Source organism: Kogia breviceps, chromosome X, assembly GCF_026419965.1.
Source record: "Kogia breviceps isolate mKogBre1 chromosome X, mKogBre1 haplotype 1, whole genome shotgun sequence".
Taxonomy (NCBI): domain Eukaryota; kingdom Metazoa; phylum Chordata; class Mammalia; order Artiodactyla; family Physeteridae; genus Kogia; species Kogia breviceps.
In genome coordinates this window covers 119,560,915-119,585,640 of record NC_081330.1, presented here as the reverse complement: position 1 = coordinate 119,585,640, position 24,726 = coordinate 119,560,915, and the positions used below count along the sequence as shown (strand labels likewise).

General features: G+C 37.5%; 1 protein-coding gene across 5 annotated transcripts in view; it reads left to right on the top strand.

The window, feature by feature from the left end:
* CDKL5 (cyclin dependent kinase like 5) overlaps positions 1 to 24,726 on the top strand; it is a 173,334-nt gene that overhangs the window by 122,201 nt on the left and 26,407 nt on the right. For all 5 annotated transcript variants that reach the window (XM_067022938.1, XM_067022939.1, XM_067022935.1 and 2 more), the window contains 6 exons: positions 1,002 to 1,122; positions 3,017 to 3,076; positions 5,369 to 5,459; positions 8,450 to 8,639; positions 14,069 to 14,149; positions 20,529 to 20,680. In XM_067022938.1, the coding sequence (XP_066879039.1) occupies positions 1,002 to 1,122; positions 3,017 to 3,076; positions 5,369 to 5,459; positions 8,450 to 8,639; positions 14,069 to 14,149; positions 20,529 to 20,680 (695 nt within the window). The remainder of the gene's footprint in view (positions 1 to 1,001; positions 1,123 to 3,016; positions 3,077 to 5,368; positions 5,460 to 8,449; positions 8,640 to 14,068; positions 14,150 to 20,528; positions 20,681 to 24,726) is intronic.

The window sequence follows — 24,726 nt, the reverse complement described above, 5'->3', positions numbered from 1 at the left end:
CATCCTTTACTAAAATTGGCCTTTTTCTTTCTTTTTTTTTTTTTAACTGTAAGGTTGTGGCATTGAAGAATCCAATGCCTTGATTCATGCTAAGGTGCCACCAGTTGACCCATCGTTGCTTTGTGCCATCAGTGTAAATACCAACACAGTGAAAAAGGCAAATAACTGAGTGCTGTCATGAATATAGTTTTGACTTCATGGGCCCTGTGAGAACCCCCCCTCCTCTGAGATCCACAGATCACACTTTGAGAACTGCTGTCCTAGATGGTCATCTACAAACAATAAGCTCTAATCATGCTGTAGACCTTAGTCTTATGCTTTACAGAGGGAATGGAGAATACTGAGTTAACCTGGAAATTCAATGGAAATTGGATAAGTGGAATTTCTACTTAAAAAATGTGCATGAGTTTTAGAATGGTCTCTGACTCCAGACTAAGATTTTTGAATATTGGTTGTTTGGAGTCTGTGAATTTTTATTTCAACAGTATTTTGTAGCCTGTTTAAATATCTGTTCTGATGATACTGATCACTGCTAACCTTAGGGATCATTTAAGAATATCTTCCAGGTCTCCCAGAAATATTTCAAGGCTTGATTTTATTGCAAAGTTCTATTGGAGATGCACAGTGCACTATGTTAAAATGACTGTTCCCCCTCTCCTCTATACATTACAGTGTCTTTTCTCTACTTTGTGTTGTTTTTCCCTCGAAATTAGGCTAAAATGATGCCTGGTAGGTTTTAGGGAGAGTGAAAAGTGCACAGGGTTATTACTTGAGATAGCATTGGGGAGTCGTAAAAATGGAATTTCTCTTAAAAGAGAACCTTGATTTAATACGATATGCTGCTTCACGAGAAAGGTTGTAGACGGAAAGCAAAACAAATTTTAAAAAATACATGCTGTGTATTAGATGAATTATCGTCCAAGGTGCTTTTTTAAATTGTTAATACATGATTTATGGGCCACCTAATTTTGGAGATCATTGGCTCTCTATTTAATTTTTAGAATATGCTTGAATTGCTGGAAGAAATGCCAAATGGAGTTCCACCTGAAAAAGTAAAAAGTTATATCTATCAGCTAATCAAAGCTATTCACTGGTGCCATAAGAATGATATTGTTCATCGAGGTAAGTATGGAATTTTTGAAATGGAAAATATTAAAATATCAAATAAAGTTAACAAAATATTTCACACAGGCATTGACATTCCATTTAAATTAAATACATTTTGAAAGTGTAGGATATGAGACATTGTTTGGGCTCCAAGTCTCCTTTTGTATCACCAAAAGGATGGACTGCACATGTATTTGGATATTATGGTGAGATCTCTGTGTTTCTAAAACCAGATCCGCTTTCAACAGCAGAAGCACCTAGTGATAAAACGAACTCAACAAATGCAAACTTTGAAGTTACTTGTGGGGGGAACTACCCTCTCCATTGCCTTTTGGTCCTGCAGGTAGAGCAGGTGATGTGAAACAAGCCAGAATCAGGCTTCAGAGGTGGTGCTAAGTCACTGGCCCCCATTGACAGTCACTTCTCTTTTCCTCTTAGACCAGGATCTCTAGTAGGTACCTTTCCCTCCTGATTTTCCCTACCTGTTCATGAAAAGTGCCCATTGTTTGCAGGTTGTAGGCATGATCAACCTTGCATAAAGGCCATGACTATACTTCCATAAACTGTTCTATTTTGTCCTTTATTGCCACGAAGTGGGTGGTTTATAGCAGTAAAAGGGAAATTACTTGTTCAGCAAGATCTTTAATCTATACCATTTATCTTTTCCTGTTAATCTCTTGCATTCAAGGGACATAAATTGATACAATAATGAGGCTAAAAGATGTTTGTCAGAAAATGTTGCAGTATCCACTTCTTATCTTTGAATTATCAGACAAATGAATGCTACATTTTAATTTATCTAAACAGGCACAGGAGGATATCACTTTAAAAGTAGCCTCACTTTAAGAATAGCTTAAAGGTCATGTGAAGAATGCCAACTCCTATTATTTCTGGAAAGAGACAGTTTGTATTTCTCTTGCATTTGACTTTCATAGCAGTTACATTATGAAGGTTGTTGGCAGCATGGAGAGATGTCTTGGTCACTTGGACATCTAGTGTCTAGGGTAATGATTCTAATAACAGTCTCTACTACAGTCTGAGGATATTAAGAAACTGATTTAGCTGCATTTCCATAGTGATACTGTGATTTGGTTAAGTGTCTAGTGAATTAATGGTTGTGAATTAATTCAGAAACCATGATTCTGAAATCTACAGATCTCACTCCTACCTCTTCCATTTCTCCATTTTCACTTCTACCATATAATATAGATGATGGGTACTCTAAAAATAGAATTGTGAGATGCCTTCAAAGGGAGGGAATTAAACTGCATTTTCTGTGTATTTCTACTCCTTAACTCCCACCACATCTTCAAAAGATCCACGGAGAAAATGAGAAATCTTATCTTGACTCATCCATCATAGCTTCAGCACTAGACATTTATGATTGTGAACCACATCATAGAAAACCTAAAGAGATATATAAATATAGAAATTATACAGAAAATCATAACGAACAATGTATCTTATTTGTATTTTTTTCTCCAGTAAATATAATGCTACCTACTTACTCTCATATGTGTTTTTAAAGTGTCTTGTGGGTGTAAACATTTTATAGTCTTATCTCCAAAAATTTGTATTATTAGTATTTTATAAAGTAAAAATAGTTCCTTAAAATGTGGTAGCCTAGATTTAATCATTCTTGAATTCCTTTCAGAGATCCAATTAATGCCTTTAAGATTTAAGGGGAAAAATATTTTTGAAATGGTGGTCTGCATGTTTTTCAAAAAGAAATTAATTGGAACTTTTGTGTACCGGCATAAAATGTGTTACTCTGCTTTTCACTGCCACCGTTTTCTATTCATATTACTCTGGATATTTCTAATTAGGTGCCATCACAATGCTCTAACAGTGTCAATCAGCAATACATGGAACATTTTTTAATAATTGTTTTTTAATCTTGATACTCCAGATATAAAACCAGAAAATCTCTTAATCAGCCACAATGATGTTTTGAAACTGTGTGACTTTGGTAAGTTAAAAAGAAATTGGGCCCTGTAAGTACAGGATTAATTTAATATAACACTTAGGTAGCTTTTACAGGTGTATTAAAAGTACTTTTTATCTTTTGACTTAAATTAGCAAATGAACATTCTGTTGGGTTGTATATTAAACAATGGGTTGTGGGAAGAGTTCTACTCTCTCTTTGCATAGTATTGTCTACTATTTTAAAAAATTCATCATGCAGTATTTCTTTAATGAGAATTCAAAGCAAATACATGCATGTGCATATATTCATAAGCCCAGTACTTAATGACCTCAGAGAAAGAATTTTCCAGAAGATACCACTATGGCCTTCTGGCTTGAGTAGGATAAAAAAATTTTAATATTTTAAATAGTGATAGAAATTGTTTCAGGCATAATCATAAACACTGAAAATATAACTATGTAAATACATATGTATTGTATGTATGCAATAGTTATATATCTGTAAGGTTAAAAGACATTTTTTGAATAATTCCATTTATTCCCTTTAAATGTTCAGTGTGGGACTTCCCTGGTGGTCCAGTGGTTAAGAATCCTCCTTCCAATGCAGGGGATGCAGGTTCGATTCCTGGTCAGGGAACTAAGATCCCACATGCCATGGGGCAACTAAGCCCACGCACCACAGCTACTGCGCTCGCGTGCCTCAACTAGAGAGCCCGCATGCCGCAAACTACGGAGCCCACACACTCTGTAGCCCGCACGCCACAACTAGAGAAGAGAAAACCTACACGCCACAACTAGAGAGGAGCCCACATGCGCAACAAAGAGCCTGCGTACTGCAACTAAGACCCGATGCAGCCAAAAAAAATAAAAAATTAATTTAAAAAAAATATTGTAAAGAAGAGTCCTGCTGTACCTAAACATCTTAAGAAGTACTTAGGAGTACTTCTGAAATTTGTCAAGCAATTTATAAATAAAAAAGATGCATATAGAATGGTTAATAATAGAAAAAAGTATCCTTAGTCCAGCATCATTTCTTAAAAGACAGCTTTAAATGGTCAGGAAGTTCCACATGACGGCCCAACATGTGGCGTTCTGTGCCCTGCACATCCCCACCAAGAACCTCCTGATTGTTTTCCCTCCCAGAGTGTGGAGTGTGTAGCTCCTTTGTCTGGCTTGAAGAATCCCACTAAAAACTATGAATATTTCTTTCAAATATGTCTTATAAAGAAGTGTTGATTAACTGAAGTTAGGGGGTTTGTTTTTGCTGTGGTTATTTTTATTTTTTTACTGTTCCACTTTAAGAAACACTATTTTCTGTTTCTCTCTTTTTTTTTTTTTGCGGTATGCGGGCCTCTAACTGTTGTGGCCTCTCCCGTTGCGGAGCACAGGCTCTGGATGCGCAGGCTCAGCGGCCACGGCTCACGGGCCCAGCCGCTCCGCGGCATGTGGGATCCTCGTGGACCGGGGCACGAACCCGCGTCCCCTGCATCGGCAGGCGGACTCTCAACCACTGCACCACCAGGGAAGCCCTATTTTCTATTTCTTGAAACTGACATACACCTTAACTTTTACCTTTAATTTTAATATTCTGCTTCTCTGTAACTATTTACAGTGAACCTATATTGCTTTTGGTGAGTTAGATAGGTAGTTAACCTACCTGCCAGTTTATTTTGTGGCCCCAAAACCTTTTGAAAGGGTTGTTACTTGCCCGGGCGAGGGGGGGGGGGGCTAGCAATAGAGTCTGTAAGGTAATTAAGATATCCCTAATATGCTTCTCAGTCACATTAGGAGATAAAAATCATCTTAGCCTGCTTTGTTTCCATCTTTGCCAAACCCTACCGTTAGTTGTTTACATAATGGCCTAGTTGTGTACATAATGGCCTGGTTGTTTACATAATGGCCGGAGCTGATCAGCACCAATAGATATACAAACACTATCTGAGGTCCCACATAGCAGAATTAATGACTATCTGCGACATGCTAATTTAGCTTTGACTTCTGGCTCTTGTGGAGTCTTCATTTTGTTTCTAAGATTTATACTTATTGGAAAAGCTCTGAATGCTTATAAAATCATGCAATGACTTTGAAAATATAGATTTCTTTATCAGAGAGGAGAGACTGGTTTTGTAGTGAATACATTGTATATTTTAATTGTCGAATGAACAATGGACTAACTTTTTTAAGTGACAAGGACACTGTTAATAAACAGCCCATTCAGTAACAATCTGTATACTCTTTTGATGTTCCTTTAAGGTATTAATAGCACTGAAATATTTTGTCAACATGAAATTAATTCTTTTTCAAAATTACACCTTTGGGCTTTGCTGTCTTTCAGGTTTTGCTCGGAATCTATCGGAAGGCAATAATGCTAATTATACAGAATATGTGGCCACCAGGTGGTATCGGTCCCCAGAACTCTTACTTGGGTGAGTTACCTTCCCAGAATAGAATGACATCTACATATTTGCAGATCCTCTATTGTTAACTTTGGGATTATCTGTGGAAGATAAGACCTTGAGTTAATTAAATGCCAGTTACCTATTGCAGTATAGCAAACCACCTAAAAACTTAATGACATAAAGCAAGCACCATTTTATTTGCTCACAATTCTGGGTGTCATCGGGTTGGGGGAGTCAGCTGTTTGAGTTCAACTGGATGATTCTTCTGCTGGTCTGAACTGGAGTTGCTCATGTAGCTACAGTCAGCAGGTCATCTGGAGGCTGGTTGGTTTAGGGCCTCAGCTGGGCAAACTATCTCTGTTCCATGGGGACTCATCCTCCAGTGCGTTAGTACAAGTTTCTTCATAATAATAGTAGAAGAATTCCCTGAGCAGAGGGCAAGCCCAAAAGCAAAGGTGGTTTTCAAGCCTCTTTGCATGACTTTTGCCTCATTGGCCAAAGCACGTTACTTGTGTAAGCCCTGATTCAAGGGATGGAGGAATAAACTTCGCCTCTTGATGCGAGGAGTGGCAGAGTCTCGTTACAAAATGGCAGGGGTATGGAAATGGGGGGGAATTATTGCTGTCATCTTTGTTAATAATCTTCCACATTAAGAATGTAGATATCCACAGAGTTTCACATTCCAGCTTATCTGTTTGTTCATGTATTCATTCATTCATTCAGCAGATACTTTTGGAGCATCTCTTATGCCTAGCCACTTTTCTGTAAATATTGAACCAACTGCTATTTTCCTTCAGAACATTGTAAATCCTGTTTGATGATAAATGGCTTTCCAAACTAGTACAGTGATGATTTTCTCAGCAACACTGCCATATCCATCCACTTTGTGCCACCCTTCCACTTTCAGTGGTATTCCATTCACCTGTCAACACCAGAAAAGCATTTTCTGATAAGATACTTCTTCCTTTTAATATGTTTTAACTTTAGAACCTAAGAAAGGACCTGTAGTCTTGGTCTCCATCACATAGTTTCACTAATAATTCTCTACCTATTGTAGTCGTAGTATTTTCTTATTTTTCCTAGTCCGTATTTCCTTCTTTGGGACTATCAAAGAATTGAGGTAGAAGACACTCTACAAATAAAATTAGATATGGTGGTAATGATGACCAGTGCACGAATTATTATAGGTTTCATCTCTTTTCTTTAGTGTGCCATACATGTATCTAGGGGACGTGAGAAATTTAATTTTAAAAGATATTTTTTACTATACTTCAATTTAAAAAATTTTTAATAAATAAAGGTACTTTTTATGTAATAGAAATATAAATTTCTGTATTTCTTCTGAAGAAGAAGACTACTTGACTACATGACTACTACTATAGTCATGATGACTATATGTTTAAGCTACTCACTGAGGGTTTATTTTATTTATTTTTTACACAGCAGGTTCTTATTAGTTATCTATTTTATACATATTAGTATATATATATATATATATATATATGTCAATCCCGATCTCCCAGTTCATCCCACCACCACCCCACCCCCACTGAGGGTTTATTTTTATTTTTATTTTTATTACACTTGTGGTCAATTGATTTTCTTTATTTTTTATTATTAAAAAAATTTTTTTATTGAGGTATAATTGTTTTACAATGTTGTGTTATTTTCTACTGTACAGTGAAGTGGAGTTCCCTGTACTCTGCAGCAGGTTCTCATTGAGGGTTTATTTTGAAGTTAACAATTGATTTCCCAGGGTCTACCAACCATTTGGCGTTAATTCTTGTTTCATTGCTGACCTAGAGCCTATAAGAATTATTGGTGTCTGTTATTGAAAGCTTTACCATTTTTTTTGAAATCAAAAGCTTGTGCTTCATCATGTGAAATAAATGGTGGCTAGTCACTTTATTATCCTTCCTTGTGTGGATAGATTTTAGAATTTCTGTGCTCAACTTGGATTAATTTTCTTTTGTGTTGTCTATGTTTCTTCTGTGTACCTCTGTCTGGACTCACTCTAATGTGTAGTCCATTCTTTTGGGAGGGATTGGGAGTCTGAAATTCCCGGACAGGATTTGCCAAGGAAGAAATGAGTATGAAGTAAATCATTCTTAGAACCCCATCTGAGGATTCAAGTATGATAGAGGGACTCATTTATGGTTTTGTCTATAAGATGTCCCTGAGGAGTTCATTCTGAGGACAGCCTTATTATGAAACTTTGGAGAGTATTTGCTGCCTAATAATACCTCCTGGAAAACTGAGCTATGTTTATAGCTCATAAACTGAGTTATGTTTACAGCTATATGGGAGCTACCAAAAGTAGATGGGGACTCCAACTAATTTGAGCCAAATTGAATATTACTCATTAAATGATTGTCGAGTACTGGTTGAAGAATCATATTATTTGTATAAAAATCCCATTGAAATCAGTTGATATTTGGTTAACACGAAGAATTTACAGATTTTTGTACATTCTCAAGAGTTTGTCCTTGACATTCAAAGTAGTTACAGCTGCATAAATTATTCAGATTAGTTGACAGAAGAAAAAAATAGCTTATGGTGGGTATGTAAAGATTTTCCATAGTTTTCTCCATCTAGCACAAGTTTTGTCTTTCTTATACTTGTATGAAAGAAAGATCAGTATCCTTTCCTTCCCAGCAAGCTACCAAAAAAATCTAAATGAAGTTTCCTAGTATGGTTCTTGGGTTTTTATGGGAGGAAATGAGATAAATAAAATATTGACTTATTGTTACAATGATTTATTATCCTAGAAACATATTCTGTATTAAATTTTTATTAAACTGATGGCTTTATTAGCATAGATTTATTCACTTGTGTTCTGAAGTTTTACTTTGATATCCACACTTCCTTTTTTTCCGCCTCACTTTTGTCCATGTGGTATTTTTTAATTCCTTAAATACCCAAATATGCTTTAAATCATGAATCTGTTCAAAATAATTTGGAAATTATTAAAACTTATTTCTTCAGTTGCCAAGATAATCTCTCCCTTTGCTTTTCAGAGCTCCCTATGGCAAGTCTGTAGATATGTGGTCAGTGGGCTGTATTCTTGGGGAGCTTAGTGATGGACAGCCTTTATTTCCTGGAGAAAGCGAAATTGACCAACTTTTTACTATTCAGAAGGTGCTAGGACCACTTCCACCTGAGCAAATGAAGCTCTTCTACAGTAATCCTCGCTTCCACGGGCTCCGGGTAAGAGGCTTTGCTAAAACCCCAAATGGAATCAGTACACTAGTATTTAAATCATTGTTCATTGCACAGTGCAATGCTAAGTTATCCATCGAATACTATTGCCTTTCCCATTACAGTGTTTATAATCCCCATTATAGTATTTTATTTTTGAATTTTGTATAGTATTTGTGAATTTTAAAAAGTCTAAATTCGAAAGTGGGAGCTGCTAATATTTTCCTAATTTGTAAGTTCCAATTTTTCAAAATCTTTTTTAGTGTACACATTATTCTAAACTTTGGTTATCTCAGAATGTTGCTTTATGCAAAATATTAAGCATCCCCAAAAGATAGAAAAATGTATACATGGCTATTGCTTATTTGAGCAAACATATTTGTAGTGATTTGAGGAAGATGATGAATACTCACATTCTGCATGTTTAAAGGAGCTGTTCTAGTGGGTATTTCCTGTTTAGTGAAACATCAACTCTTCTTTTCAAACTAGTGTATTGTCTTGGGCAGCCTTTTCTAGACTTGCTACCTTTGTGCAAAACTTGATTTCAGAAAATATGTTAAAAAGAGTCTTAAAGTATAAACTTTCCCCAAATGAGGGACAGCCAAGTCGCAGGAGGCATCTTACTGGAGTGGCCAGTTACAAGCTGCTTCTCTGTTCCGTCCACCCGCCAAGCAACTTTTTTAGTTTTCAACTACCCTGTTTGGGCTGACATGCCAGTTGGTGGCCCTTGTGGGAACTAGAAAATAAGCTCACCACCACTTCTTTTCTTTCTCTTAAATGCATAATTCTCAAACCGTGTTTTCTTGACATTTGCAAAGCACTTTGTTTTTTTCCTTTGACTTTCTGGCCTCAGTTTATTTCACTTTGAAGAGTACCCCTCCTCACACATGAATGCCCAGCACAGTATACCTCCTGCCAGGCTCCATGAGTGTGGAAGAAAGAAAGGAACAGAAATGCAAACATTTCTTTTCCGTCCCCTTCCGGCTTTCTCTCCAAATCTGTCTGAGTTACCTCAGGCAAGTTTCTTTTTTCTCCTTTTATTTTTGCTTTTGTAAGCTGAAAAATAGCCAAATTATGACCATTAATTAGGGTGCAAATAGTTCAACAGTTATTGAGCATTTGTCCTACTAGATGCTGAAAATATGATAATAAATAGGACTTGCCCTCAGTCCAGAAGAAAGGAAAATCTATTCTAGTCAGAAATAAAGTGAGTCATAACTAATGAATTCCTGTCTCACTGAGAATGCATCCAAACTCCTTCCCATCAGACCTTGCCTTTTCTGGGCCCTTCTAGCTCCCTGACTTCAGCTCATACCCCTTTCCATTCCCATCCCTTTCCAGACTTTCATCACACTTACCTTTCTTTTTCTTTAACTTCCATAAACATTCCCAGGTGTTCCTGCTTCATGAAATTGGGACTTGTGACTCCTTTTCCCAGGAAGTCACTTCCCTTGCGTGGCCCCTTCTCATTTTATAAATCTCAGCTCCAAGAACTCCCCCTGTCTCTGACCCCCCAACATACTTCCCCCACCTCCTTCTTGGTCTCTCCCATAGCACCCTTCTTTTTCCATCATAGTACTTATCACAGTATGTAATTATTTTATTTTTTAATTTTTAATGTTAGAAATCATCTGTTTTATTGCTGTATTACCAGCATCTAGCTTAGCCCAGCACATGTAGTAGGGACTCGATGAATAGTTGAACGCTCTCTTGAACCAATCTGCATTATCAGCAGTCAAGCTCAATTATGTTTTCCTTCTCTCCATCTCTAATGCTTCTTTCACTCTTACCACCTTTTACCTGAACAACCACTCCCAAACTGATTTCTCCAAGTTTCTCTCTTCACTGCAGTCTTCACATTGCTTTTAGAATGATCTTCCTGCAAACTGCCCATTTAATTCTGTCATCTTTGTGCTGAAAACCTCTACAAGATTGCTTATTAAAATTAAACTCCTTAGGATAGCATTAAAAACCCCTTGCTCCTAGCCCTCCAGCCTTGTCTCCCACCTTTTCCTACCCCCTGCCCCCTGCTCTGCAGGCACATTGAACTTGTTACCATTTCCTTGTCTCTGCATTGCTATGTTTTAATTTCTGTAATTCTCCCAATACTTACCCCACTTCCTGGAAAGCTCTCCATCCTCCCTCCCCCCAGACTCAAGTCAAGTGTCCTTCCGTGAAGCCCTTCTAGACTCCTCCAGGGGGAATGGGTACCTCCCCCTTCAGCGCTCCTGAAGCACTCTGGTCATAGCTCTTATAGCACACATGGCAGTCTCTTTTAAATAGCTGTTTGACACAACACTGTAAATTAACTATACTTCAATTTTTTAAAAATTGTAATAAAAATTTTTTTTAAAAAAAAGCTTTTTGAAAAATGTATCCTCACTGGACTAATGAATTCTTTAAAGAAATGAGCTATCGTGGCCATCGTTATCTTCACAACACACCTAGAGTTGCTCTTAATAGGTTGAAAAGTATTAAATGATTGAAATATTTGACCTGGAGCATCAAGCTTGGTCTTCTGGCTGCCTTATTCTTTGCCTGGTTAAAGAGGCTCTAAACTGGATTCTCTGAAGAGAGTGTAAACAGATCTGCCATGGTACCTGGCTTTAATAACTTGTAAACTAGCTGAAGAATTAAGACTTTTGTGCATGAAATAATTAGAAAACAATACAATTTATAATAAAGTGTGGTATATAATAAAGTACTACATTCTTTACTACACTGTACTGTTTTCTAATACATCTAAATATAGTTGAGACCTTGAGAATGTTAAACATTCTAGAAGGTTGGCTGGATTCACTAGGAATGATTTACAGAGGATTTGCAGTTTGAAATGGATATCGAAGAATGAGTAGCATTTGGATGAGATAGGCCAAACAAAGGAGATCTTTTACTCCTTTGTCTATGGTCCTGTTTGTTTACAGACCTCCTCACTAAATAGTATTATCGGTAAAATGCTAGAGAGTACATGACGGTGCTGCTTGTAAATATCCTTTGGAGAAATTGCTGCTTCCCTGACACTGATTTTTATAAACCTTAATGTTTTTACATTTTAGTCTGAAAGTGTTTGTGGTGTTTTAACTAAATTAGTTTAACCTTTTTGGAGGTTTAACCACATCTTTTGAGGGAAAAGTCTTCCTTTATCATTTACTTGAGAATGTCTGAGACTTTCTCAGCTAAGTGTACAGGCTGTGTGAACTGCAGCTGCCTTGAAATATGGACTTACCAGTAACCAGTCCAGTGTGATTTGTTTTTTGATTCAGTTGTGTAGAGATTGGAAAATCAACAAGATGTTGCTCTAACGGTATGTATTATTTTGAAAAAAATAACAAGTGCTATCCCATAATATAAGGCATAGACTTTGAAGTTAGGCTGCTTAGGTTCAAAGCCTGACTCCATATTTACTACTTGAATGACCTAGGGCAAGCTCCTTGTGCCTCTTTTTTCTTCAAGTGTGAAATGGTGATAACAGAAGTACCATCTGATGGGTTATAATGGGCTTTATTATAAATTGTATTGTTTTCTAATTGTATTGTTTTCTAATGGGGTTGTTGTGAAGATTAAATGTTCTAATATATGTAAAATGCCCAGACCAGTGCCTGACACATAGTAAGTGCTTAGTAAAGAGGCACTCTCATTGTATCATATTGGCCAAGTGATCAAGAAAGAAAGGAAAGAAAAAACGAACTACTAATTGAGATATACTTTAAACTTCTATGCTTGAGTTTTGGTTATTTGTTGAATTACCTAATATGAGAATGGTGTCTTTCTTTCAAAAAAACATAAATTAATTTTTTAAAGTTAGGAGTTTGTGTGGTCATTTAAAAATCATATTTCTAATACCTTTTGACTTTGGGCATTAATTTTCTTATTGATGAAATGTTACTTCTGGAAAAAACGGAGGGGATATTTGGTAGCATAAGATAGGACCTCATAAGCAAGATATTAATTAAAATCTACTGGTATAGAGTCTTTTATCACAGCATGACAGGTATCTCTCTCTTTGGGCTGATGTTTAATGCTCCAGTAACATCCAGAGGAACCTCTGTACCTCCTTTAGGAAAGGCACCCATGTTTAGAAAAAATGTGGGTTTGGATCACAGACCTGGGTGCAAATATAAGTTCTGCTTTTTAATTATGTAACCTGCCTTGAACCATTTATTTGAATTTTCTGATCATCACCTTCTTCATCTCTGAAATAAGAAGAATAACAATTGTTAAAATGTCTCACAGAGCATTACTTCCCTCAGAAATCAGTTTTAGGTTATTGCCTGTGTGTGTGTGTTAAATTCATGTTATTCCCTCTACGTCCTCTATCTAGAAGGTGCTGTCCTACTTTTCTCTGTCCTCGTATTTTCTTTCAAAAGCTAGTTCAGATATTATCTATGTATGGATTCTTTCTTCTACAGCTGCAAACCACCTTGGCCTCTCCTTTCTCTGAGCTTCAACTAGAATTTAGTACAGTTTCGTACTGATTGCTTTCACAATCAGACTGAGGGTTGCTTACATGCAAGGTTTTGGTCTTACCCATATTCTGCATCTCCTGCCATACCTAGCACTGTGTGGGGATGACCTCTTAATACCTTGTTTGAATTTTTCTACATAACTACTTCTCTCATCCACTTATTTAGCATGTTTAGAGATTTCAGGCTTTGAAATGCTCTTAATGCTGATGTAAAGGAAATATAGATTAAAAGCAAAGTAGCCCTCCCATTGGGAGGGAGTACATGGCGTTGGACTCTAATACTTTACCGTCCACTTAGATATTGTGAAATGTGAGTTGGCAGAGGGAAGGACAGAGCATCTGAATAAACTTGACCCTTTCCCCTCATTTTATTTAAAAATGCATTTGTTAATTTAGGAGCCTGTTTGCCTTCTGTTCCAACTTACATAAAGGAAGGAATTGAAAACAGGTCATTCAAAGAGTATATTCAAAGCAATAATAGAACGTGTGTCCGAATTCATTATTTCTACTTCTGTAGTCTTTCAGGTACTGGCCTTTTTCTCTTTTTTTACTTCTCTAATTTTCAGGAGTAAATGATATGTTGTTGTGAAAAGGGTGTAAGAATTGTCTGTATAAGCAGACAAATTCTATATGAACTCTATTATAACCAAATTATTTGTATAAGTAGACAAGACTGTATAAACTGAATAGTTTCAAATTTTTATATTTTGTTTTGTTTTACATGCTTCAGTATTGTCCGACTAGATTTAAGTGTCATCTTTCACTTCTGAGTTTTCCTGTCATTTAACAGCCAATCCTATTAATCCCTACCTCAAATACATAGACTCCAAAAGTAATATACATGTGAAATAAATTTAACTTTGGTACTAGGGCAGTAGCTTCTGCTCATCTGCTACCTTCTCCAACACTCAAAGCACATGCACACACATACCCTTACCCACGTGCTAATACTTCTGTCATGTTGTTGTTACAGTTTCCAGCTGTTAACCATCCTCAGTCATTGGAGAGAAGATACCTTGGAATTTTAAATAGCGTTTTACTTGACTTAATGAAGGTAGGACAAGTTGATGTTATCTGTACAAAATGTCTTTTGGTTTGTGATTTCTCTTGTGTCTATCTATGACCATACCCTGCTTTTATGAATTAAATGTCTTGTTAATAGGTGTATAGTGGTGAATAATGGGGGACTGTGTCATCTGAAGAGGCATGCAATTTATTTATTTATTTATTTATTATTTTTAACATCTTTATTGGAGTATAATTGCTTTACAATGGTGTGTTAGTTTCTGCTTTATAACTAAGTGAATCAGTTATACATATACATATATCCTCTTGCAGTTTATTTAAAATTGCAGAAGTATCTGGTATTGTAACATTCCGTCTAGACAGGACCATGAGATACCTAAATTAGATTCCTAAAATGGACAGAATAGTAACAATCTAAATATAAATAATGAGAAATAAATCATTAAAAAATTTATCCAGCACTCGAGCTGCTCAGGCATAAGGTTTTAAAACGAATCTTAAAATGAATGTTGAAAGAAAAGAGATTCTAATATTTTTTGCATATTCAAGGCCTCCCATAAGATTATTTTATCAGCAAACCTAATTCTGCTCTTTTTCTAACTTGATTTCTCTCTCTCTGGCTCTTCATTTGACAACCGCAATATCACTGCTACTACCGTACCTGAGTGTTCCTCCTCCTGCTGGTGCCCCTGTCCAGAAGGTCTTCATGCTCTGGACTACTGAAAATGTTTTCACAGTTTTTTTTTTTTTTTTTTTTTAATAAACTTTCTTTTTTAAAAAAATATTTATTTATTTATGGCTGTGTTGGGTCTTCGTTGCTGTGCGCAGGCTTTCTCTGGTTGCACCGAGCGGGGGCTACTCTTTGTTGCAATGCATGGGCTTCTCATTGTGATGGCTTCTCTTGTCGCGGAGCACGGGCTCTAGGCACACGGGCTTCAGTAGTTGTGGCACGCGGGCTCAGTAGTTGTGGCTGGCAGGCCCTAGAGCGCAGGCTCAGTAGTTGTGGCGCACGGGCTTAGTTGCTCCACGGCATGCGGGATCTTTCCGGACCAGGGCCTGAACCCGTGTTCCCTGCATTGGCAGGCGGATTCTTAACCACTGTGCCACCAGGGAAGCCCTCTCACAGTTTCTTATTCAAGCTTTTCTACCCAAGTAGATAGCCCCTGGAGTGAGAACTACTTTTTCATATTTCTCCAGCTTTCATTGTAGCCAGCCACTGCATAAGCAAGTGCTAGTTATTTGATAGTAGACCTTCAGAAGATACTTGTTGGGTCTTCCGTGGTGGCGCAATGGTTGGGGTCCGCCTGCCAGTGCAGGGAACACGGGTTCGAGCCCTGGTCTGGGAGGATCCCACATGCTGCAGAGCAGCTAAGCCCGTGCACCACAACTACTGAGCCCACGTGCCACAACTACTGAAATCCGCGCGCCTAGAGCCCGTGCTCCTCAACAAAAGAAGCCACCCACCGCGATGAGAAGCCCATGCACCGCAACAAAGAGTAGCCCCCACTCGCTGCAACTAGAGAAAGCCACGCACAGCAACAGAGAGCCAAAGCAGCCAAAAGTAAATAAATAAAATAAATTTATTTTTTAAAAAATACTTGTTAATGGATCAATTTTATTTTCTGCCCATTTAGTCAACTGTCAAAAACAGAGGAGTTTACACTGTGCACAGAACCTTTAAAGGCATACTTAGCACAGTTGGAAATTGCTGAGCAGAACTCTCCGAACTTTGCTCTGCTTTAAAACTAAAACTATGTTAATCTGTGTTCCGAGGAACCCTGTGTAAATAGGTGTGGGGGCAGAGGTGGGTGAGGGGGTGTGGCCTTTGGGAAAGGCCACTTACCATGTAACCTTTCTTAGAGATTCACAATATTCATTAACTTATAAAGGCTTTCAGAAATCCCACAGTAAAGAAGCATTTCCCAAATTTAATTAAATACTAAATACTTAAAAAAAAATAAAATGCTACAGCACTAGTGTTCTTCTGAACACAGATTGAGAGATGCTATTTAAAAAATCCTCAAGGCTCTTTAAGGTTAATTAGGCATAAATTATCTCAAATTATTTGCATAATGTCATATGTTCTTTCATGCAGTCAATATTTATTTATCAGGGCTTTAATTATTTCGTAACTTTTAAAATGTAAGTAGAGTAAAATAGAAGAACTGAAATACAATTTCATGTTTTCTGCCTTTTGTCTCTTTTAGTTAAAAATAACTGAACTTCTTTTGTTAAATCATTACCAAATGTAATTACCAAGTATCAGCGTGGCACCTGGTAAATGCTAACACAGATAAAAATACGAAGATAACCTGAACCATTATGCATTTACACCAGTTTGAAAGTTGAACAGTTGAATTCCCATTCATTTAATATATTTACCCTCAGATATCTTTAATGTTAAATAAATATTTTATTGAAACGTATATTTAGAAGGTACACAAATTATAAATGTACCTCGGAGTAAAACTTTATAATGTAAACATATCCATGTAACCCTGCCCGGATTGAGATATAGGAAATTATTAACACCCCGGAAATCTCTTCATGACCCCTTCCCAGGTGCCCCTTCCCACTCTTGGAAACCAGGACTTTGACCTCTATCACCAAAGGTTAATACTGCCTTGTTATTATTGAATGTTATATAAATAGAAGTATTCCTTTTATCTTTTAGCTATTTTTGAAAATGAATTTGAAAAATAAATAGTACCATTTATCCTTTCATGAAGAAATTTATCCTCTATGCCATCCCCTAAAGCAGATTTGATAATTTTGTCCATTTATAAATACCTAAAATGGCCATCTCATCCTGCGTCTATTTATACATATCAGCCATTTTAATGGGGATACAAGTTACCCGAATTATTCAAAGCTCCTAATAATATAAAGAATAGCTACAATAATTATATGGGCTCTATTTTAGTTAAAATTGTTTTTTCCCCCAAATACTGAATTTTGAAACTATTTTCTAAGTTTCATACTTTCCTCATAATGGCCTCATCCTTCCAGGTATTTGAAAATTAACAGCTGTGTTCATAAATATAAAAATAGTTCATTGTATGTGCAGCAATTTCTACCCTTGATAATCTTAAATAAATGAAAATAGCACTTTAATGCTAGTAGATGTTTAGCTTCTAAAAGGTCGTATGTACTTTAATTTCCTTTGTTTTTAACTAGGACCATACAGTTGAAACCATTTTGATATTAACTGTCTTAACTGCCAGTAAGACCAAAATCATTTCATATACCTCCACAGTTTTTGTTTTCTAATAAAGAAGGAGAAAGCATTGAGATAATTTTAGAGCTGTGTCTGAGTCAACATAGGATAGGATATGATAGGATCAGAATTCAAATTTTCTGTGGTGCTAGGTTGAAGGTGGTTGTCTGAAATTGAATTCTTGCTTATTGAGAACAAATTGAGGTTTGTTCTCACTGTTCAGTAGTGGATCACAAAGAAATTGACTGTGGGCAAAGCCAATGAAAGTGAGCTAGAGACACATTTGGGAATGCTGGAATTTCACCCTTCTTCCTTTCTCTGAGGGAAAATGCCCATTACTCAAAAGAACAAATGTCAGTGTGCTCTACTGAGTTGTGTTAGGTTATGTAGGTTATGCTTCTTTATGTATTTGCCTAACTTGTCAATAAAAATCAATTAATTTTTAAAATAAGTTTATTTATTTTTAAAATTTATTTATTTGTTTGTTTATTTATTTATTTTTGGCTGCATTGGGTTTTCGTTGCTGCCTGTGGGCTTCCTCTAGTTGCAGCGAGCAGGGGGCTACTCTTCATTGTGGTGCACGGGCTTCTCATTGCAGTGGCTTCTCGTTGCAGAGCACAGGCTCTAGGCACATGGGCTTCAATAGTGTGGCACACGGGCTTAGTTGCTCCGTGGAATGTGGGATCTTCCTGGACCAGGGCTCAAACCTGTGTCCCCTCCATTGGCAGACAGATTCTTAACCACTGCACCACCAGAGAAGCCCAAAATTCAATTGATTTTAATAATGATTCACCTTTTAAAATCTTGTCCAATTACTAATCAGATAAATAATGTTAGAAGAAAACATTTTAGTTGTTAAAAAAAATTAGTACTTTAATGAATAAAGAACACATACAAATAAATTAGGACAATTACAGAAATAGAAAAGAAGGAATATAAGTAAACATAAAAATATTCAACCTCACTATTAATCAAAGATATGAGTTAAAACAGCTGTGAGACACTGGTTAGAATGGCCATCATCAAAAACTCTAGAAACAATAAATGCTGGAGAGGGTGTGGAGAAAAGGGAACACTCTTGCACTGCTGGTGGGAATGTAAATGGATACAGCCACTATGGAGAACAGTATGGAGGTTCCTTAAAAAACTAAATATAGAACTACCATATGACCCCGCAATCCCGCTACTGGGCATATACCCTGAGAAACCATAATTCAAAAAGAGTCATGTACCAAAATGTTCATTGCAGCTCTATTTACAATAGCCAGGACATGGAAGCAACCTAAGTGTCCATCAACAGATGAATGGATAAGGAAGATGTGGCACATATATACAATGGAATATTACTCAGCCATAAAAGACATGAAACTGAGTTATTTGTAATGAGGTGGATAGACCTGGAGTCTGTCATACAGAGTGAAGTAAGTCAGAAGGAGAAAAACAAATACCGTATGCTAACACATATATATGGAATCTAAAAAAAAAACAGGTTATGAAGAACCCAGGGGCAGGATAGGAATAAAGACGCAGATGTAGAGCATGGACTTGAGGACATGGGGAGGGGCAAGGGTAAGCTGTGACGAAGTGAGAGAGTGGCATGGACATATATACACTACCAAACGTAAAATAGATAGCTAGTGGGAAGCAGCGGCATAGCACAGGGAGATCAGCTCGTGGTTTGTGACCACCTAGAGGGGTGGGATAGGGAGGGTGGGAGGGAGACGCAAGAGGGAAGAGATGGGAACATATGTATATATATAACTGACTCACTTTGTTGTAAAGCAGAAACTAACACACCACTGTAAAGCAGTTATACTCCAATAAAGATGTTTAAAAAAAAAAGAGCTATACATGATACAACTACTTTGTTGTCATATGTCTGTTTTATAGCTTTGTTTTTATTTAAAATTTTATTAGGAATTTTTTTCCTGTCTTCACATATTTCTGATGATGTAATTTTTAGTGGCTGCAAATGATTTTACTCAATAAAGTGTATACCCAATTTTTTAAAAAGAACAGCTGTGAGATACCATTTTTTAAATAGCTAATTGACAAGTATGTGCTAAAAAGAATGATAATGCCTGTCGTTGATGAGGGTGCCAGGAAATTGGTAGACTCTCAATTGCTCAGAGAAGTACTGTTTGAGAAAACCTTCCTAGGGAGTAATTTGGCAACACATAGAAGGTAATCCTTAAGAGTTTGCATACCTACCATTTTCATATCTGGGAACTTATCCTATGCAAGAGATCATGGATATATGCAATGATTTCAGGTGTACATCACAGCATTAATTATAATAGTGCAAAGTGGCAGCCACCTAAACATCCAACAATAAATCAGTAACTAAATCATACCACAAACTTCCATGTAGTCATTTAAAACATGTTGTAAAGTTATTTGTTGCATCATTGTTCATAATAATAAAAGAAGGAAAACAAAATGCTGCCTAAGGTACATCTAAAATTGAGGCTGTTTACCGATACGGAATGATCTCTTAAGATCTAATGTTGAGTGGAAAGAAAGCTAAGTGCAGCCTATTGTGTGTATGCTACTGTTTGGATAAAATAAAAGGAGCAGATAGAGATATGTACAAAGTACCTGTGGAAGGATTCGCAAGATGCTGGTACCATGGGCTGCCTCCTGAGAGGAGGACAAGAAAAAGATGAAGAATGTATATTCTTTGATATGAATATATACTTATTTTAAAATATATTTTAGGGAATTCCCTGGCAGTCTAGTGGTTAGGACTCCACGCTTTCACTGCCGAGGGCTCAGGTTCGATCCCTGGTCAGAGAACTAAGATCCCACAAGCTGCATGGTGCGTCCAAAAATAAAACAAAAATATATTTTAGATGTTTAAATTATGTTGTAAAAAATGTTTTTGATTAGTAAGTGAAAAGTGCAGTATACAAAACTTATGTGTATAATATAAGCCAGATTTTATAAAAGAAAATATATATACATGATATTTTTTAAAGGGCTGGGAGGGCATATTCCCAGAGGACAACAATGGTAAGGTTATGGGTGATTTAGATAGTCCTTTAAAAAAATTTGTTTTGGACTAAACTGTGTTTGCTAGATATTCTGCAATGACCATGCATTTCTTTTATAAGGCAAAGAAATATGATTTTTATTACAATTTAAATTTGACTTTGTGATGTTCTTTCCAATCCTAACTTTATTTCCTAAGAACTTACTGAAGTTGGACCCAGCTGACAGATACTTGACAGAACAGTGTTTGAATCACCCTACATTCCAAACCCAGAGACTTTTGGATCGCTCCCCTTCAAGGTCAGCAAAAAGAAAACCTTACCACGTGGAAAGCAGCACTTTGTCTAATAGGTAAATATTCCCTTTTAAGGAAATACAGATGCAGTATTGGTCTTACAAGTAGGTGGAGGAGGTGGCTGCTTAAATGATGCAATTAGAGAAAAGAAGGAAAGCCCTCCTTATTCAAAAATATCTTTCTTATGCGTATTTCATGATTCAGAACCAAAATTAAAGAGTTGTGTGGGTCATAAAGACTTTCTTATCTTTTACAAGATTTTCCAAGGGAAGCCTATGCATTCCCTGGGAAAGGTAGCATGGATTAGCAACTAAGGGGGTTTCTGGCCTCATGAGCTAGAAGATCCTGTGTACATGGGACCCAGGGGTGATTCCTGGAGGAAGAAGGATGGGTGAGGGCAAAGGGATATTCCTGAAGGGAACGGAGGATGCCAAACACAGGTGGGTGGGAAGGCACCTAGGACAGCCTTTGCAGCTGAACCAAGTGGTTCTGGCTCCATAGCGGGGGCTTGTGTTTTTGGTGCTCTTTTAATCATTGAGTTGAGAAATTAGTTTTTCATAAGAATACGAATATAGAAATAGTAAAGTTAGTTTGGTAGATAGTGATTAAAATGGATGCTTTCTAATGTAATTTTCAGCATAATCTTTAAGAAAAACATCTGTTTCCGGGGGTGGGGGGGGCAAGGAGGGGCACAACGAGTTGGACCCTGCAATCAGGTTCTCTCTCCAAAAGTGACGTTCCTTAATTCTGTTGGCTGCATTTTCAGGGGCAGCGTCCTTCCTCTCCTTGTCTTCCTTCCTCTTCCAAGAAGCTGGTCTTGTCATCTAGCGTTGCTTAAATTATGGAAGATAGGAAATAGTTTCTCTTATCTACTATTAGAAGAGAAGTCGAAAACAATAATTCTTAATATGAAGCTTTTCTTATATAAGTTTTTTCCCATGTCCCCCCTTTCTCTCCACATAGAACAATTATTTTTAACCAATTGGAATTTTGAAAGCTTAAGACCTGGTACTTTTTAGATCTGTGAGTGCATCTATAAATAAGCAATAACCATTTACCCTGTATTTTCTCTGTTTAACTGCGATGGTGCGATTGTGTTTTAGAGCTGTTCTCTATTAAAAATGAGTGGTTTGGTCATTGTTTCCCTCACATCTTATAAAACATTCTTACCTGTTTGTTTTCAAGGAGGCCTGGGAGCAGATTCAAATTCTGTTTCACCAAGTTTGTGTTCACTTTGTTGTCAGTTTCCATGAGATCGGTGCACTAAGGCAAGGACCAGTATTCATCTTTCAGTTGCTCCTTTGAGTTTAGGAGGGTCACGTTATGTCTGTGTCTTATCTGGGGTCACTCCCAGTTCAGGTGCTCTTGTCTCCCTTCTACCTTGATTGTCACTTGACTCCTCTAGTTCACATTTGCAAAGAAAAAGGATCTTGATAGAAAGTTCAGTAGACTGATGATAAATTTTTGATTTGTGCTGTAGTGATTGGTGGTATAACCATACCATAAAAGGAGGCCTGTGTCTTCATCCTGTAATGACTCACTTGGGAGAAATCCCCATGGGAGTCCATGGCTCTCCTTGGGAACCCTCTTCAGGGAATCTGTCAAGGAGGATGTGTGTGGCCATGAGGATACGGTTCATATGGGTTTTTGAGGAGTCCTACAAAATCCCCCTTTGAAGCAGATGAGAATAAAAATTATAAGTAAATAAAAATCTCTGGAAGAATTTGTTTTCAGGTCTTGACACTGTATTAAATATATTAAAGAAGCAGTCCTAACTGGTTTCTCTTGGAAAGAAAACATTAGCTCAGTTTACACGTATCTGGAAATATTTCTGCTGCACGCTTGCCTATGGTCCATATTTCCTCCGTGGAAGCTCTTGTTGGGGACACTAATTCCGCACAAACCACGGCTCCGTTGGACTTCCTGGCACCATTGTAGAGATGTTCAGGGCACCATATCGTGTTGGTGCCCTGCCTTGGCCCTGAGACACACCAGTATCCTCATACACATATCCTCACACACCCTGTCTTCTGTCTTCCACGTTCATGTCTCTGTAGGAGAGGCAGTGGACTCCGCATTACCTAGGCCTTGCCTAAGTCTCCCTCAGACTCTCCTGAGGTTCTGTTCACCTTGGACATGGTGGGATGGTGCTTCATCCTGCCACACACTGCCCTCTCAGCAGTCCTGCTTCGCCAGTCTTCCCCATAAAAGTGTAGTTTTGCGTCTTTGATGTTTGGTTTGAAAAGTTATTTTAACTAGAAATTAACCATCATATCTATCCATATCCTGCCAACCATTTAAGAAGGGTTTATATATAAAATCCTCTTAAGTGGTTGGCAGTTTAACACAGATTTCTTACAGTTGTGTGTCAAAGAGATCTATGGAATTCCCAGAGCAGTGTTTTATTGTGCTTTGGCAGAGCTCCGGTTTGAAGACAATATGATGCCCTTTCTATGTAGGAGTTGTGTGCAGAGCTCAGTGGCTTCAGATTAATACCGAGACAGAAACTTTCAGACTAGCGATTTAGGCACTTTGTACATTTATGGGAAACCTAACTCTGTGACAAATGTTTTCACCTTAACTTTATAGCGTCTCTTTTCACATTAGAAATTATATCTTATGTTTCTATGAATATGTTCTTCCTAACATACGTAGGTTTGTGCTCCACATTGAGAGCAGTGTTTCCAAGAGTTTCAAAAGCTCTAGAAGCTATCTTCACTCTTCTCTACCCTTTTCTGGATGTCTTCTTTGGAGCTTTGGACATTTCACAACATCTGCCTGAGTTATCTCTGCGATTACCCTCTCTAGGCCTGAAGGAGAAAGAGGAAGAAATAGGCTTGTGAGAGTCCAGGGGAGCCAGGCAGGGGAAACCACCCCGTGGGAGCTGTAATCTAGAGGCACAGCTATGATCTGAGTCAGGGAGCCACTGCCGGGGGAGACAGCCCCCAGCCCCTTGCACTCCTAAGCCCAACTGGGAGTTAGGTGGCAAGGGAGGCTGGGTGACACTCTGCAGTGTTGGGTTCCCCAGACCCAGGATGGGGCAGAGAGGAATGGAAACTGGATTGGGGGTTGGGCACGTGGGGAATGACCAACACGCTTAGTCAGATCTATTTATGGGTGAGACTGTCATATCATCATTTGGGTTTTTTGAGAAGTTGCTGAGATATTTTAGTTACCAAGATGTAAGTTGACAAACAACCCTAATGATTTAAAACCTGACATGAGGACTGTCCTCTATAGATCTGGAGATAGACTCTGTTAACATCATCTAACAGAAAGTGAAACTTTCCTTTCTTTGTAATTTCTTTCTGGGTCTGGGGTCTGCCATTTACTTAGCTCATATTTTCCTTTTTTAAACAAAATTCACATTTTATTTAGGTTGAAATAAACTATACAAAATTGATTTTCTTCACCCAAATTAACAGCAATATTTTCTGTATTATTCCTGGATAAACCATAAAACACTTAGTTTTGTAGGTGTTGTAGGTTTTGCTTGTAAATCAAGATGAGGCAGTAGATACGGTCATGGAAGAAGACAGAAGAAAACACAAATCAGTTGTCAGTATCCATGGCCTCTGATCCTGTCAGTTAGCTCCTATTTAAGTGACCTTATTTAATGTTGCAATTTTTGTGACCCGATTGGGAGAGGTATTATATTAGTACGTGCGTTTTGGAGATGAGGCTTTCCACACTATTACAGGCATGCTTGATATCAGATACTTTTTAACACTCCTCTGAAAGGTAGGAGGAAAGGATGAGAGCCCTTACCTTTGATGCGTGAATGAGTGGATTCTCAGAGAGAAAATAGGAAGGCATAGTTTCACAGATTAACACTCTACAGGGGAAAAAAATGTGACTTTTCCTCTAATTAGTGTGCAATGGGAACAAAACTCTCCCAGATCAAACCGTCTTTAGCAATAGCAGTATATGCAGCAAATTTTTTGGAAAGCATAGTAAAAAGGGAATTGTGTAAGTTATTGTTCATTTAAAAGCATTCTTACCTATCTCAAACCACAATTTGGTCCTTTAAATAGTTACAGTAGAACAAACTGACCTTGCTGCGGTGTCAGCTTCGGCTTTCAAATAGAGGACAGGGTTTTCC